General features: G+C 40.9%; 1 protein-coding gene across 1 annotated transcript; it reads left to right on the forward strand.

Moving 5' to 3' along the window:
- The first annotated feature begins 693 nt into the window (after nucleotides 1-693).
- On the forward strand, nucleotides 694-14,211 carry LRRC31 (leucine rich repeat containing 31). The gene is given in 10 exon segments (XM_061374800.1): nucleotides 694-1,334; nucleotides 2,918-3,175; nucleotides 4,453-4,602; nucleotides 4,995-5,162; nucleotides 7,548-7,715; nucleotides 8,558-8,725; nucleotides 9,496-9,663; nucleotides 10,324-10,489; nucleotides 11,659-11,828; nucleotides 13,723-14,211. Coding segments are annotated over 10 exon segments (1,749 nt in total). The 5' UTR covers nucleotides 694-1,321; the 3' UTR covers nucleotides 14,043-14,211.
- The last annotated feature ends 3,654 nt before the right edge of the window (nucleotides 14,212-17,865 follow it).

Genomic DNA, 17,865 nt, shown 5'->3' on the forward strand with positions numbered 1-17,865 from the left:
TTCGCCTCATACTCACTCTAAGATTTTCTTCCCTTAATCTTATCCTGTTGGCTCCTAGAAGCACTCAATGCTTTATTTCACTCTGAGTCATTTGTGCATTGACACGCAAGGGATGCTTTGCAAAGCCAAGCAGGAACTGCCTTACACAGAAAGCCTGTCCTCAAGAATCGTGTCTGCTCAGCTGCTTTCAAAGCAATCATTAGTTTTGTTGACCAGCTTTATCATTCCCCAACAAAAGCACTCCAGTTTGCATATGTCTCTAGTGTATACATGTCAGTGGATGGTCCCTCGTATTTAAGGAAGCAAAAATTATATTGCAGCAGGTGCAAAGGTGAGCAGGAAATGATAAGGGAAATGGAGAGTTTGCCACATGAGAGGAGACTAGAAGAGTTTAGGTTGTTTAGCCTACAAAATTGAAGACCTTGTGGATTAAAAAGAATCATCAAAACTCAAGAGTTCTAACAGAAATGTCCGTGAGTATGTTTAATATGGAAATTGTAACATTTGCCATCATGGAAATCAGGTTTTAGCACAGATAGGCAAAAGGTATAGTGACAAAAAGTGTACAGTGAAATATTATGTATGTATATATTTGAATATATGAAATATTATGTATGTGTATATTATTATGTATGTATACATACATTGTATGAAATGATTACATTGTAATGTTGTATATTCTGTTGTCTACAAGTAAATTGTGCCTGATGATGCAGTGTGACCCCCTCCTCCAATGTCTCCTGCTAACATAAAACAGTGCACTGTATCCCCTGTATTCCTTTTTGTTACAGAACTATTCAACATCCTGCTGACAGCACAGTTTTCCTCACCCTCCAGCAGTATTTCTGACCAGTATGGACAAAAGGGGTGGGAAAACAAAGAACTTTTCTTCAGGTAGTCTTGTAACCCGATCTATAAAGTGTCTCAGCCTCTTCGAACAACAGCTGTTTCAGAGGCATGCAGTGGTTAGCATACAGTGTTAAAGTCTGAGCTGCCACTTCCTGGTTTCTGCCTGGTGAATGATCTGAACTGCGGCATGATCACACCATTTAAATGGACTTCTCAACCCCCCCAAGAAAAGAGAGGCCAGAGAGAGCAGGCTAACATTAAGAGACGGTGCAAAGGAATAGAGGCATCAGGAAAGAGCCCACAAACCACTTGTGCAGAGCTGCTGCTATCAAACTGATGAAGACAGAAGCTCTTGAAACTGCATGGAGAGTCCTATGAGAGAAAGAAGTGAGGTTTTGTTTGGATATCATCGCTCACTTCTCCTGCAAGCCCTGAAAGTACTGTAAAACGTGAGAGATCCTTAAGTGTACCAATGGAAAAGACAGGTATGTTTCTTTGTTTAAGATAATACTGTTCTACAGCATGAAAACACAGCAGGGTAACCAGCATTGTTTTACAGCTCGGTAAAGGTGCATGTACAGCTGTGTAGACTGCTTTGTATAATTTTTTACTTACAAGAAATAGAGCTGTAAAAGGTTATTAAGAGCAAGACTTTAAACAATGCATCAGCTTTTTGTAAGTGCTCTGCCATTGAGCACTCATGTTGTGGCAGAGAACTCCCAACACACTTAGAAAATTTACCTAAATACATATACATCAGTATATAACCGCACATTTATACACGCACACACAGAAAAGTAGGTGTATATAAAAACATTTGCTTTATTTTGACATTTGCCAACTCTTTTGACATTGACCCAGCTCTTGCTATAATAACATGAAATTACTTGTGCAAGTCGTGGGGTTTCTGATACTACTACATACGTTTCTCATTTGGGGAAAGTTTGTGCCAGTGACATTCTATATAACTGACTTATTAAAATGATTGAGTTAATGCACTCTATGAACAGCAAATTGTGGAATGTGTTCTGTGTGCAGATCTGTACTGGGAAAGGGGGAATCTGTGAACACAGAAATCCATTCATGAGCTCTGATGAATCACAGAATTGAGTTCTGAGCAGAGATCATCTCTCTTGCAGTCAGTGGCACACAGCAGGGCTTGATACATGCCTTTTCCATGTGGTCCTTCGAAAAGCAGAAGTCAGTGAATGCCTACCTAGTTTTTATGACTGCTCTGTTAAAAGCATGAGTTTGTGTGTGAATGCTAGAACTAAAACTAACAAAAGAGCATTAAATGCATGTTCGAAGAAAAAACAAAACAGTTTCAGAACCACTGAACGATACTTGTGTAGTATGAACAGAAATAAGGAAAGAATGTGCATAAATTATAAAATAAAACTTTAATATTTATATTAGTCACTGAAACTGAGGTTGCTATAGTACTGAACTGTTCCAAACAAGCTATCAAGGGGGCTTGTTTTCTTCTAGCAGTGTCACACTCTGAATGTTCATAGCTATGACATCTGGTTGTTTTCAGCACTATCGCTTCAGCTTTACTCTAAGGTTAATGGGGTTTTGTTTGCATGTTCCACCCTGAGCTTGGGAGCATTTGACATGATTCAGGCAAGGATGTCCTTGTAGTCCCTCTTGCACACCACCTCCTCCCACCTTTGTAACTGCCTGGCTGGCCTTTGGCAAGAAGAATCACTTTGGTGTAAAACTTCACCTGGCATCCCCTCACAACAGGGACATCTCAGCCTTGCTTTTTTAATGTGGCCACAAGACTGTGAACTAAACATGGGGATTCAGTGGTAGGGGAAGCAGCAAGTTCACCCTTCAGCACTCGGTGGCCAGGTAGGTTGGCCTTAGGGGCTTGTTGGCACTAACCAGGCAGCAGAGTGATACCACTGAGAACTGGGGCCACCGAGTCTGCTGTATTAATACTGAGTATTACCTGTTCCTTTTGGAGGGGGAGTTCAGAGTCTGGCCTACTAAACAGTGCTTTTTTTTATATTAGCAGGGAGAGAATAGTAGGAAATTCGCACTGCATCTGCCGCTGTGAAAGAAGGTAAGCAAGGTAGCTGCCAGGATAAGCATGAAGAGGAGATCCCAAAGAGTTCCCCATTTGACTTTGTTATGAAACAGTTCCAGAGAAAAAGGTCATCTCCTGGAAAAAGAAAAGAGCAGCCTTCAGCCATGAAAAAATTCTTCAGGGGCTTTGACTTTGGGAAATCTGAAAGCAAGGACAGAAGGGAAATTGAAGAAACAGAAATAAACAATTCTGGAGCTAATGATCAGTGTGAGAAGGAAGATCTCTCTGCAGAAGGTAATGCCAGTATATTAATGAAATATATGTCTTATGAAATACATATTTTAATTTCATAGAATATCAGTTATTTTTCTTGCAATCCACAATCCTGTATTTTGCTGTCTACAGTTTATCCTTTAGCTAGGATTTCCTTCTGATTGGAATATTATCAAGGACGTACCCTCAAATTTGATAGATGCCAAGCAAGGAGTGAGATCCATGTTGCTGAGGAGGAATAAAGCTTTTGGGTGACCTCTCTCTTGATCTCCAATGTGAGAGATCAGTGCTGGAGTCAGCTCATTAGTTACAGAGCTTACTTGGTTTCAAAGCCAAGAGTTGAGCAGTAGCTTGGCTTGTATGTGGGATCAGTCTCTGTCTGCCCTGCTGCTAAAGCAATCTGAAGACAACAAAAGCAGATGTTTTCTACCACTTGACATTGGTAAGAGGGAGGGGAAGGGAACGGAAATTCATTGTGTATGTGATTTTGGGCACATAAGAATACTCTTTATATCCACACTAGAGAAAATGAGGCTATTTTTAAAAAGGAGCTGGAAGGTGATGCTTAGAACCCCATCCTTTGTCCTAAGAGTTTTGGGTAGGTTTGGGCAACCAATGAGAGGATGGCTACTGGGAGTGGGATTGCTATTTCATATAAATTTTTGCTGCGTTTTTTCCAGTTATAGGCATTAGATGAAATTACTGATTTGTTAAAGAGTTTATCAATGAATGCAAAGGCAATTTTCCTTGCTGTACAACCTGCATGAAAGAAGAAGGTAAGCAAGGGATGCTTTGCAGAGCCAAGAAAAGCAGGAAATGCCTTACACACACAATGAAAATTAACACAGGCTGTCATGAAGACAGCAGCAGGTTCACCACACAATTGCAGGGCCACTTGGTGCTAACTTATCAGGGCGTACTGCAGCAGTGTGGCTACAGTGCAGGCACATGGAGGTGGTTGTATGACTTGTGCATCCAGAGTAGCTACAGTGCAAACTTTTACATGGATTTCATGTCCTTGAACTGGGGGTGTAACCACCCAAAGTCACTGGCATAAAGGTAGCGTGGAGACGTGCAACAGGAGATTCTTTTCCCACTGTGTATCAGGAGCTTTGTAGTGATCTGACCTATAGTGACCTTATCACTCAGAATATTGGTCCACATTGATCAAAACCAGATCCTGTTTTACTGACAGATTTAGTTCATTTCCTAAAGTCTTTACCTGACAGTCACAGGTAGGTTTTACACACTATGTTAGTAGCAGAAATAACCAGAGGCCTATTTCTTTTGTTACTCAGATGGAATTTCACATCTCATTTCTGAAGCAGAGTCACCATCTGGTGACCAGATATTTAACCAGTTCATGCAGAAACTGGGGAAGAAACCCAACAGCAAGAATCTGGATCTAAATAATTGTGCATTAAGTGCAGCAGATGTAACAGAGCTGGGTAAATACACATTTTATTCAACTAGTCACTTCATACATTTCTTAAATTCTTATTTGCCTATTCAGTTATTCACTTTCCTCTTTTCTATTACCTTTCTTTTACACAGGCCTGGCTTTATTTAACAATTCATCTGGTGGTCCTAGGTCCCTGAGAAATGTTAATTAATAAATTACACAAATCATGTAATATATATATATATAAATATAAAATCAAACAAGTCTGTGAAGCAGATTAATGTCCTTAACACTCGAACTACAGATAAGAAAACTGAGATACAAATTGTCATGGCTTAAAAATGCTGTATTTGTTGTAGAAAGAATATTTGTATTAACATGTATTAACATCCAGAGTGTTCAGAGAACATGCAAAGAGAATTCCCTTCTTTTTTACAGCTTCTTTACTGCCCTTTCTCCCAGAGCTGGAAGAAATCAGGCTGTCCTGGAATGGTGGTGTTGGTGGGACTTTGAAAGCTCTCACTGTTCATCTTCATCATGTAAACCTGTTAAAAGTCCTTCGACTTAACAATTGCAAACTGACAGCTGAGGATGTCACCTCCTTAGGTACAGGATTTCATTTACATTCACTTCCAGACAGCTTGGGTCTAACATAATCCATCTCATCTCTTCCTACATCCTACTCTTGCTGCTTCTACAAAGGACAATGTAAAAGTCCTGCTGTGAAACAGCAGAAAGAACTTGGGCTTACGGGTTGCTCTGCCAAGTTCATTCCTCAGGGTATGAAGATTTCATATTCAGAAGGGAACAGAATTCAGTCCTGTTTGCAGGAAAGCGTGTTTTCAATTCCAGTTAGTGTTTTGTTTTGTTTTTCTATCTTTGATGTCTAATGATAGAAGAACTGAAACAGAGTCAGTCATAATAGGGTCAGCTTAGGTCTTCATGAGGCAGGACAGGTAAGTGCTCATCACAAAAAAATGTTGATCTTTTGGAAGAGACTTAAAAACAGAAGTGCTGCTTGAAGCTTTATGACTTGTTTTTGCAGGCCTGGGAGAAGCTTATTCCCCTGATTACTTCTTTGCTTGGAGTGCCTGCAACCCTGCTTTCTGCAAAGCATGAGATTTAAAAGTTTTAAAGGTAGTGTTATGCACTCAGGTTCTGACACTGAGTGACCTCTGGGCCTGGAGTTTACTGTGGGATGTGTCTGTGACATGTATCAAAAAGGAGGGCTGACTCAAAAAACTGGAGTTTATGTCATTCATATCTAGGCTTTTTCCATGAAAGGTTTAGCAATAAAATGACATATATGGTGGCAGCACAAAAGTGGGTCATATTATCTGCTGGGGATGAAAGCTATATCTCTCATCTCTACAAAAGCTGGTGAAAACAATTATTGGTCCATTTCTGATCTTTGTTTTGTTTTGTGTTTGTTTTTTTCTTTCCAAATTTATTTTATCCTTTATCAAGCCCTTGAGTTTTATTAGTTACTGGTTATATTTCCAATTGATTTATTCTGCCTGGTTCTTCTCTGCAGTTTCCTTCCCTCTTCTGGCTTGGTCTCTGCTGAGACAGATACAAAACTGATCCTAGAACTTGAATTTCCAGCCAAAATGCGATGCCCTTGACATGTAGAATAGCAACACAGTTTACGTTGATTTTGCCTGCGATTTCGAAAACAGTATGTGCATTTAGGCCACTACTGCCTGTTTGACTATGTTCATATTTATCTGTGGAAATGTGGCCACTTGTGGACTCAGTGCATTCTGCTTAGAAATCATATAACCATAATTATTGGCCTCTCCTATGTGATTGCTTAGAGCTGTGAGAAGTGATAGGAAACCATTCCTGGAGTTGTAGTCCTTTATTTATCTTCTGGGTGGGAAATGTGTCTAGAATGGTACTCCCCATGTCAAACAGAAACAGGCTGTGCTGTAGAGGCAAAAGGATTTCTCGGCTGTAGAGCATTGCTTAGTGTTCAAGAATGAGGCAATCATTTTGAGTAAGTGCAGAAACAGAAACTGCAACATCTCCTTTTCTCTCAGACCTAGATATTCCCTTTCAAAACAGAAATAATTAGGTTTCTATTATAAAACTTTTGTGAAGAATTAATTTGGAAAACACACAGACGTGTGTTTTATTATTATTAATATGCAATTCTTAATTGCTAGGTTGATGACAAGACTTCATATAAAAATTTGTGACACTTTGAAATGGTATTTGCATATGGTCTGATTAATTGATCTTCTTTGGGAATGAGTATATGCAAATATACACCTGCCTTCCTCCTCTACAAAGGAAGTTAGGAAGCTGTATTTTGCAGTGGCATGTTAGTATTGCAAGGAAGCACTAACCCAGTTCACACTGGGAGGTATATCAAGACTGCAAAAGACTTTTTTTTTTCTGAGTGTAAGCAAAATCAGTGCCGTCTGCCTTGAAATCATGGGAAAGTTGGCTTTGGTCAAAACCATGCTCATCTTGATTTCTTATGAAGTGAGTCAGAAATGAAACTTTTACATATTCAGAAATAGTTGGGAGAGGACCTTCTTTCATCCCCTCCAAAATGACCTGTGGGCACACTACAGAGGACATTGAAAGCCTGACAAATAAAATAGAGCAGAACTACACAGGGCAATAAATTCAGACTTGTCACTTGTATTGATTTTCCTATAGGCTAGATTTTTGGGGTCCTGGAAAGGTCTGCAATTATGGCCAGTCTGATGGGGATTTGGGAACCTGAACAAATTCCAGGCCTGTGTGTACAGTGACAATGACTTGTGATCTGTATAGCTCCTTAGACAAAGTGACAGTTTATGCAACATTGCTGCAGTAGCAACAATTCACACATATACCAATTTTTGTGGCAAGCCATTTGAAATACAGTAGTTTGAGAATGAAGTGACTAACCTTCCTCTTTAATATATTCCAAACCTTTGTTTTCATCTTGCACTGAAATTGATACCTAGAATGAGTCATCTTAAACATCTGTTACAGGAGAGGCATTTGAAATTGTTTCTCAACTTGAAGAACTGGATTTATCATGGAACAGTAACATAGGTGGAAAACTATCACTCCTGACAAAAAAAATCCAGAAAGGATGCAAGTTAAAACTTCTGAAAATCACAGACTGTAACCTGACTGCAAAAGATGGAGAATCCCTTGGTATGTCTATCGATCTAGCTGGACTGTGGGTGGCTTCACAGCAATATAACCTGTTCGACTTAGACCATGGCTGTATTGAGCTCAGTGTTAGTAGAAAGTTAATTTATTTCAGGCTCTGCATTATAACAGTGTTGTATTTTAATGCACGTTCTTTCAAGGAAGAAAGTTGTTCTCCCTAATCACAGGAGGTGTGGTTGAGAAGAAAAATAGCTAGATCTAATCCGCAGTCTAGCTGCCTCGGTGGTCCAGGGTTGCTTGATCCTTTGAGATGCTGAGCAAATCATATACGCCAGGTTTTCCAACACTGACTGCTTAAAATTAGGTAGTTAGCTGTGGGATGGGAAAGAAGGCCTGAGCAATGAGAATTTAGGCTGAGTCGGCAACCACTTACCATCCCTCCTCTCTTTCGCCACAGCTTAATCCTGTGTCATCTTTTGATATGATTCTGTGTTTCAAAAGATACTTACTCCCTAAAGAGAAACCTCTATGCACTCACCTGCACTGTAGCATATGGTCCTTATGCAACATAAAATCGTATATATTTTCATTATAATTTTTTCTTTCTAGTACTTCTGATTTTTATTCCCCTGTATTTTCCTAGCTATCCTTGTATTTTTTTTTCACCTTTATTTTGAGGCAGATTTTTTCACTGGTTTTCTTTATTCCTATCCAGTCTTTGTTTTGCTGTATTTTTAGATAGAACAGGAACTTCGTAAGTCTAAACCACGCATATAGGCAAACCTGCCTACCTCCTCTTGTTTGCCATGGTGCTATATTTTTCTAGGGTTCATCTGTATGTATTGCAGACAATTCCCAATTCCGTTCTTTTCTTTTTTTTCCAGCTGAAATTCTAAATATGATCCCAAACCTTGAAGTATTAGATCTCTCTATCAACAAACTCATTGGCTGCAGCATGAAGGTTATTGCTCAGGCTCTGAAAAATGTGCCAGGCTTGAAAGAGTTAAACTTGCACATGTGTGGATTAAAGCAAGCCAGCCTTCAGGGCTTAGGTTAGACTTCATGTTCTGAAAGACTTTCATTCCGAATAAATTGTACATCTGAAAACCATTTAAGAAAGGCAATGAGGTGGGATTTTGCTGATGGTTTGGCAGTATTAATGGGCAATCGTTATTTGCTGTTTGAGGATTGATAAAAGACTACAGAGACTTTCAAAATGACTAGCATTTATCTTCCCTGAGCTCAAGCATGTGAAAGTCAGTGGGGAGAGTCACCCTCCACACCATTTATCTGAGACACATCTTAGGGTAGATTAGTGGCTCTGTGGACATGCTTCCTCTCTCCCCAGACAGAACAGACAAGGCCCAGACACTCTAGCTAACTTTTAACAAACTAATCCCTACTCTCAGGGGGAAATCCAAATTCACCATCATCACTTAATGAGTGTCTAGTGAAGCCATATGAAATGCGCTTATTGTCTGTGTCTCTCCCTAGTGGAGGTTTTATCCAGAAGACAAACCAACTGCCACTAATTATCACATCCAGTAGTAATTTCAGCAAAATGCTGAGGATTGACTGGATCTGGGGGATGAGCTGGCCTCACCTTCACCTGCTCTTTCAGAGAGGAATGGAGTTGCAAAGATGGGGGAGCTTTGTGGTATTACTGTATGTCTCCTGTGATTATACACTGAAGCTTACTCTAAGAGCTTTGCCTGCAATACCTTGTGCAAACTTTGACGTTGAAGTAAATAAATAAATGCTAAAGCTGTGACCTGTGCTATTGTGGCAGCCGGTGACCAGGATGCTCCCTTTTCCATTTCAGACTCTGCTTTACAGCACCTTGCAGACCTAAGGAAATTAGACTTACCATGTAACAAAGAGATTGGTGGTGGCTTTAAAGACTCAACAGCTCATTTGGCCAGCTTGAAAAATCTTGAAGTCCTTGATTTCCACCAGTGCTGTGTAACAGAATAGGACATGACCATTTTGTGTAAGAACATATTGAGGAAATCCATTAAGAATGTAGGTTTTGACTTCTGAAAGCACTCAAAGGTGTAAGAGATTCCGCCTAACCTAGTGAGCCAGTTAATTTTTCTGTGTGCATTATCACAATATCTTGACATTGGTTTTTTTTACTCTTTAGAACAATAACAATAAAATCCCATGACTCAAAGCCTATATTGCCTACATCTTATTTTCCATGATAAAGAAAACAATTTGAAAAGCTACTGCTGAAGCACTGGGAAATACTGACTATTACTAATAGCAAACATAATTTATTTTTAATCTATTGACTAATAGAAAATAATAGCATTAATACAAAGGAGTTTCAGTTATCAGCAAAGACATTTAGAAATAACCCCCATCTCATTTAATGTTAAATTCCCTACTTCACCTACAAAATTTCAAAGGAAGCTGTGTTCTGACGACCTTCCACACAGTATGTAATACCTAATTTCTTAAACATTCCTACTGAAAATAAAAAGGCTATTTATGGACTAAAACATTACTCACCATAAATCTGAGTGTCAGAATTTGGCCTTGACTTTTGGATTGATTTATAAAGAGCAGAAATTATGTCAAGCAAGTATACAACTACATGTTTGTTTTGGATTGGTGACTGTCTAATAAATATTTCATGTTTTCACAGCCCAGGTGATACCTTTACTCTCCAGTCTTCAAGAGCTGAATTTATCCTTGAATAAAAATGTGGGCGTCTCATCTGGACCTCTTCTGAGCAGGCTCAGGTTTTTACTGAAGTTGAAATCTGTGGCCATCAGCAATTGTGGTTTAGGTGAAGAGTCGTTTTCATCACTAGATAGGAATGGTTTTTTAAAGAGTGTCTATTCTCTATGTATCCTTGTGGGATAAGTACTTCATTCTCCACTGGCTGAACTCCAGATCCATGGCTACATTATACCACAGGTCCCAGCTGAAAAAGCCTGTGATGAAACCAGTGCTTCATGGGACCCAGCTGCAAGGGAAGGCCATTTTCTATCTTTGCCCATTATACCTGACTGGATGAAGTCCTTTTAGTCTTTTGTTTGATAGCGAGCTTTTGTATACTTCCTAATTTGGGAAGAGAAAGGAAAACCTGATTTTATATTATGCTGTAATTATAGTTTGGTTGTAACACTGCATTTGCAGTTTAATGGGGTAAAGTTCTGACTGAAGGTTTTTCACCTCACTTCTCGTGAAAGTTTCAGTAGAAACTCTCTGGAATAGAGTTAAGCATGGGGCAGTGGAGGAACTGAAGCAATGGCTGCATTAGTAGAAAAGAGACTGCATAGCTATGAAGAAAAGTCCAGTCTAACGTGGGACATGCAAATTCAGACTCTTTTGCCTACTTATTGCAAATCCCAGTGGATTAGTGGCTACACTGTACTTTTGATAAGTGTTCCATATGGCACATGAAATCTAAGTACCCCTAGGAGGGATCAGTTAGTTACCACAAAATGCACTTACGTTTTGTACTGTTTACTAGTGACATTGAAACCTGTAGTAAAATTTTACTGCCTTCAGCAGAAGCAGTAGCAAGCTAAATTGGTCTGAGGTCCCTGCAGGAAAAGTACTATATTTATATCATTACAATTATGTAAGACTGACATCATGGAAATTGGTGTTGTCAAAAGATACACAGCATTTCACCTTGCATGGTGAGTTCACAGCAAGAATTTGCTGTCTTTAAATTGATATAAAATGGTTTAAAAACAAGCTGTTAAGTTAAATTGGCTTCAGTGGGACAAGGTCAAGCCAATAACATAAACAGAAAGACAAGAAACTCCTCCACAGAGTTCTTATAGATTCTGTAGGCAGGCCCTTCTTATATTCTTTATTCTGACTTTTATTAGGATGAAATAAGTCACTCTCAGCACAAGTAGGCAGCCTGGTAGAAGCCTATTTAGAGGTGAATTGTTGGTGAGCTGTCTATTGAAGCTGTATTGTTTTCTCTCAGTAAGCAGAAGTTGCTGGTCTTAATCTTTTCAGCTGAGGCTGCCCTTCACCTTCCTGAACTGGAGATATTAGACCTTTCCTGGAATAAGTGCGTTGGTGGGAACCTAAAGCTGCTTTTGGGAGCACTAAAGCTTGCAATGGAGATTCAAGTGTTAAGACTGAGCAGCTGTAACTTGGTGGATGAAGATTTGGCACTTCTAAGTACGTATAACATGGTATTTACTAGCAATCAAGGAGCCAGGGCATTTAGACCACAATTCAGAAGGGACTTGTTCTATGGGCTGAGCACATTTTTGCATAAATCAAATGAAAAGATGGAAAATTAAGCAATATTTTACCCAGAAAGGGTTTTTATTTTACTGAAGTCTGGCTGTCCTGCACATGCACAGTGCAAAGGTGTACAAAGTACAAAGTACAAAGAATCTTTTAGTAGTTTTAAGTATTAATACAAAAAGGCAGCACTTGGAAAATGTAGGGTTTGCATCTGGTTTTTATATCAGATATTTAAACTGCCTGTGAGGAGTTTTATTTTATTCAGTTGCTGGCTCTGTGTCCAGTAATTTATAAAAAATGTACATGCTGACAGGCAGTAATACAGCACTGTTAGCTCTCAGTCCATTAGGTGTGTTTCAGGGTGTCACACTACTGTAGAAGAATCAAATCAGAAATACTTTTGCCCATCTCTTAGCAGCTGCTGAGAAATACTGGAAAACAGAAACCTGATGATGGAATCAATTCTAGGATCCCTTAAAAACCTGTTTATTTTATAATCATCTTTGTGATTCTGTGGGCCTGACTCATGGGTTTTGAGTGTCTGAGACTGGCAATAGCTGTGTGGCAGTTATTAAGGCCCTGTAATCTGAAGGCTGGTGAGATGAAGCCTGAATATTTGTGACTTTATAAACACTACCCTTGATGGGTGTCTCCTTTGCCAATTGTACATTAGGGATCCCAGTTCCCTTTAGGGTATATCGGGACCATTACCCACCCACAGTGGAAGTGGCTGTTGTAATCACACAACCTCATCTAGTTTTGCTTTCCTCTTTCTAAATCTTAGAATCATAGAATGGTTTGGGTTTGAAGGGGCCTTAATGATCATCTGGTTCCACACCCCCAGCCACAAGCAGGGACACCTTCCACTAGAGCAAGTTGCTCAAAGCCCCATCCAGCCTGGCTTTGAACACTTGCCCAGGGATGGGGCATCCAAAACGTCTGTGGGCAACCTGTTCCAGTATCTCACCAACCCTCATAGTAAAGAATTTCTCATGTCTAATCTAAATCTACCCTCTTTAAGTTTAAAAACATTCCCTTTTGTCCTATCACTGCATGCCCTTGTAAGAAGTCCTTCTCCGTATTTCTTGTAGGCCCCCTTTAGGTATTGGAAGACTGTTATAAGGTCTCCCCTGAGCCAAACTCTCTCAGCCTGTCTCCATAGCAGAGCTGCTACAGCTCTCTGAGCATCTTGATGGCTATCCTCTGGACTCACTCCAACAGGTCCATGTTCCTCTTGTGTTGGGGGCCCCCCAGCTGAACACAGTACTCTGGGGGGGGGTTGTCTTATGAGAGCTGAGTAGAGTGGGAAAATCCCTTCCATCAACATGCTGGTCCTGCTGCTGGTGATGCAGCCCAGCATATGGTTGGCTTCCTGGCCTGCAAGTACACACTGCTGGGTCATGTTGAGCTTCTCATTAACCAACACCCCCAAGTCCCTCTCCTCAGGGCTACTCTCGATCCATCTCTGCCCAGCCTGTAGTTGTCTCCCTGTAAAGCTTGTCTGCCTATTTTAATTAGCACTGCATACAATTTCTGTCCAATTGACTCAAAGGTTTTCAGGCTGTCATGCAATTTTAACCCTATACTTCTGTTCCTTTTGAATTGCCTGTGTTTTAAATGTTGTACACTCCTTCAGGTGTGATAAAAGTTTTTCTGACATCAACAGCCTGTGATTTAATGTTGCTGAGGAGTTGAATCTTGCTGTTTGACTGCTGAAAAGTCTTAAATATTATGGTATTAAAATACTGCTATTCTTACTTATAAGCTTTTAAGGCAATTGTGAGGATGTATTAGTTGTGTTTGTGCCTGTAATTTCTTGCAGCATTGCTGACGCGGGATGGTCACCTAGCCAGATTACAGAAGCTGGATTTGAGTTATAATAACAATGTATCTGACGAAGGATGGGCCATGTTCTGTCAAGGCTTAACAGTATTCAAAGAACTCTCAGAGCTGGACGTCAGTCTTCGCCCATCGTCCTGCCGTGACTGTGGGATGTGGTTCAGTGAGTTGTTAGCAGCATTGACAAAGCTACCTGCCTTGGCAGAACTGGGGATGCAAAGATGGGTCCTTTCAGAATTACAACGGGAACAACTGGAAGGCTTTAATCAAGACAACAAAAGAAGCATTCGTTTTGACTGTTGATGGAGGTTGAGGGTTTCTGGAAGGACTTTCACAAGCAGCACATGAACGAAGTATTACGTGTCTCTGACTTAGAAGACAGCCCAGGTTTTAGTAATCTCGTCTCATAAGAACTCCTGAAATAGTTCCACAATTATAAAAAACTTATTTAACCTTCTGCATGCACAGATTATTCCATCCATTCCATCAAAAGGAGCGGACCAGCAGGTCGAAGGAGGTGATCCTGCCCCTTTGCGCTTGTGAGACCTCACCTGGAGTACTGTGTGCAGTTCTGGTGTCCTCAACATAAAAAGGACATGGATCTGTTGGAACAAGTCCAGAGGAGGGCCACGAGGATGATCAGGGGACTGGAGCACCTCCCATATGAAGACAGGCTGAGAAAGTTGGGGCTGTTCAGCCTGGAGAAGAGAAGGCTGCGTGGAGACCTCATAGCAGCCTTCCAGTATCTGAAGGGGGCCTACAGGGATGCTGGGGAGGGGCTCTTCATTAGGGACTGTAGTGATAGGACAAGAGGTAATGGGTTAAAACTTAAACAGGGGAAGTTTAGACTGGATATAAGGAGGAAATTCTTTCCTGTTAGGGTGGTGAGGCACTGGAATAGGTTGCCCAGGGAGGTTGTGAATGCTCCATCCCTGGCAGTGTTCAAGACCACGCTGGACGAAGCCTTGGGTAATATGGTTTAGTGCGAGGTGTCCCTGCCCATGGCAGGGGGGTTGGAACTTGATGATCTTAAGGTCCTTTCCAACCCTAACTATTCTATGATTCTATGGTTAATAACATACTCTCTCAGATTCTCTGGGCCATGCTCACACTACTATATACGCTTAATCTTTGTGTTATGAATACCACAGTGACTACTGTCAAATGAGCAACGATGATTTCAGATGGACACACTGCAGGTTTGTCAAGAGCAGGAAGTGGCTGGGGTGTTTGCTAATGGAGGTGGCTGGGCAGTGTGAATGTGGCCTCATGTATGTAAGAAAAATGTCTGAAAATACTTGAAACCTCTATGTTTTAAATTTTAGTTTCTTCTCCCCCAAAACTTTTGCCTCTCTGTGAATCTGTAAAATTGTGAGATTTGGACAGCATCCGGACAACTCAGGATTATATATTAGTCCAGTAAGGAAAATACATAAGGAGCTGTTCTGCCTCGGCTCAGCCTTTGATGCCATCTCATAGTGTAGATGAGTCCTGTGTACAGAATCAACATAAAATCAAGTTGATTGGTGTCTTTGCAGGTCTCAGGGACAAGGGAAATGCTGTGGTAGGTTAAGTGAGAGAGATGTCCTGCTACCTTAGCAAGGAAATTTGTATACAGAGCAATCCAAAAGCATTCTGGGTAAGGCTATGCAAAGACTTTAGGAAACTTCAGGGATGCCCCTTCTCATCCTGAGCTGTTTCAGACTGCACTTTCTGTACAGACCCGTTTATGACATGCAGCACAAAAAAACCCCAAACCAAACCAAACACAACAACAACAAAAAACAAACTTTCAGATGTAAGAGTCTGATCTACAGCATGTGAAAGCCAGTGGGAGTTCCCACAGTGCCTTCATGCTTCCCACATTCAGGATTAATCCATTAACCTTCACAACACCTTGTAACATAGACAGTGTTCTTATACTTACCCTAAAGATGAAGGAAATAAGCAAAGTCTATTATTGAAAGCCACAGGGCATCTTCTAGTTAAGAGCACAGCGCCCTGATCTGTGACCAAGAACTGTTAGAAAAAGCACCAACTTGGGATGTGTAAGTGGTTCTTCCTTTTTTTTTATTTGATAATTTATTTGGCATTGTACTGTATTTGCTTAAACAGAGCCGAATTCCAGCATAGTCACTCGTGTCATGGAGCATGTTAACCCACAAGTGAGCTCAAAGACTGCAGTGGGATTATTCATTGGAAAGGTATTTTAGGAAGTAAAGATATAAGATCTGCCCACTGGGTGAGGAGTCTTAGAGAAATCCCAAGGCAGCTTGAGGGATAAAGTACTGCTGAATTAGCTCTGAGTATATCTGCATGCTACAGCAATCTTGTAAAGGAGAGGCACAAAGTTGCACTTTCCTAACTTGCTAGGACCCCTCTCATGCAGACGTACATCAATATTCCGTCTAGATGACCCTTCCAACATCAACTTCTGGCTAGTCAGGGCTATAACCAGCAGCTGACCATGCTGTGATGATACCTCTCGATTGTTTAATCCATAATTTTGTGTGAGGGTCTCCATGGACTTCCTGGTTCCAGTTTCAGTTCTACATGAAAAGTGTGCTTGGCTCCCGCAGCTCTCAGAAACGTGAGGTGAACTGGAGTATCTTGGTCAGAGGTAGCTGGGAATTTCTACGGTGTGGCATCAGTTATTTTCTACAGAGATCCTCAACTTCTGAAATGAAGCGAAGAGCCCCAGTTTCATATAGGGCTAACAAGAGAGACTGTCAATCAGAAACTTAAGCCAGGAGAGTGACTCTAATGTGGAATTACCATCATTTCTGTTTAACAGCAGGGCACCAGCCTCTTTCCTTGATCACTTGCTTTTCTGTGCCTTTCCTTTTCTATACCTTTCCTCCTCAAATCTGCCTTTAGGCCAACTGGGAAATTGATGCTTTATCTGCTCTGTGAGAATCTCTGAATCACAGCTTTCCCACTTGAAACTCTCCCTCTCTAATTCAGTAAAGCAGCTGACCCATGTTTAATATCTGAGATTTGTTGTAATCTTGCTGACTGAAGTGGACTTCAGCATTGGGGTTTCTTGCTTTGACATAGTTGGGTCCTCATTCTCAGCTCCAAGCACAGTATGGACTGTTCGCAACCTCACCACTTGCTGTTCATGATCCCTTTCCCAGGCCTTTGCCTTCTCAAGAGTCTTGTCATATCTATTGTGCCATTAAAAAGCTTTTATTAAAGCACTTCTATTAAATGTCCTGTCTATCTGCCAGTCTTCCTGGAAGCCTCTTTCTTCCCATGATCTCCTCCTCCGCAGCCTCTGAATAATTCTTCTGTTTCTCTTTGCCTTCACTTAGGATGAAAAAATTTTGTAAGACACCTCCAAACAATCAAACCAGCATCAGTTACCTAGTAAAATGGAAAATCAAAACTGAACCATCCCACTTTTCTGCACTCCCAGCTCTCTCCTGCCAGCAGGCGTGTTAATGGTATTTCGGTATCAATTGATTCAAGAACCAAACGGAAATAAGGTCTATATCCTGGGTGCAGATGTAGCCGCAGCATTTAGAGAGTACTACCTGGAGGTGGAGCTCTAGGAAGAGCTGGGGCTCAGTGAGGCTTCCTTCACCACCTCCTTCCCTCCACCACCTTCTCTAAGGCAACTCCGTCAAGGGGAGGGCCAGCAGGACTGCAGTTCTGACCAACCAGTTAAACTGAATGAAGAGGTCTGCTCCCACCCACTTGTGCATTTTAAATCACAGTGGCAGATCTCGGTGCTTCCCTATGCTTTATGAATGCTGCAAATGAAATTCTGGAGGGGTTTAAGGAGTCATCAAGCAATACAGAATAAAAACTAGAAAAGGACATCAGCTGTGTAGGCCAAACAGCTGTAAAGTGCTGTGGGAAGACATGGCTGTGTATAAATTTGGCATACTAGAATTTAGTAAGGGGTATTTGTCGTGGTTATTTTGAATAACAAAGGCGTTATGACACGGCAGGACCCAGACTCATTGCTGAATATTGCATTCTGCAGACTCCCTGCTTTAAAATAAGCCTGTTGTACACAGGTGTTTTACAAACTGTCACCAAGCTACCTCAGAGATGAGCTGTGACACTAAGGATTTGACAGCTTGCAGTCATTCAAAATACTGTTAACTAAAGACTGTCA

Source organism: Neopsephotus bourkii, unplaced genomic scaffold (assembly GCF_033783945.1).
Source record: "Neopsephotus bourkii isolate Nb327-2 ecotype Australia unplaced genomic scaffold, CSIRO-AGI_Nbou_v1 NB_1654, whole genome shotgun sequence".
In the NCBI taxonomy this organism is placed as follows: Eukaryota; Metazoa; Chordata; class Aves; order Psittaciformes; family Psittacidae; genus Neopsephotus; species Neopsephotus bourkii.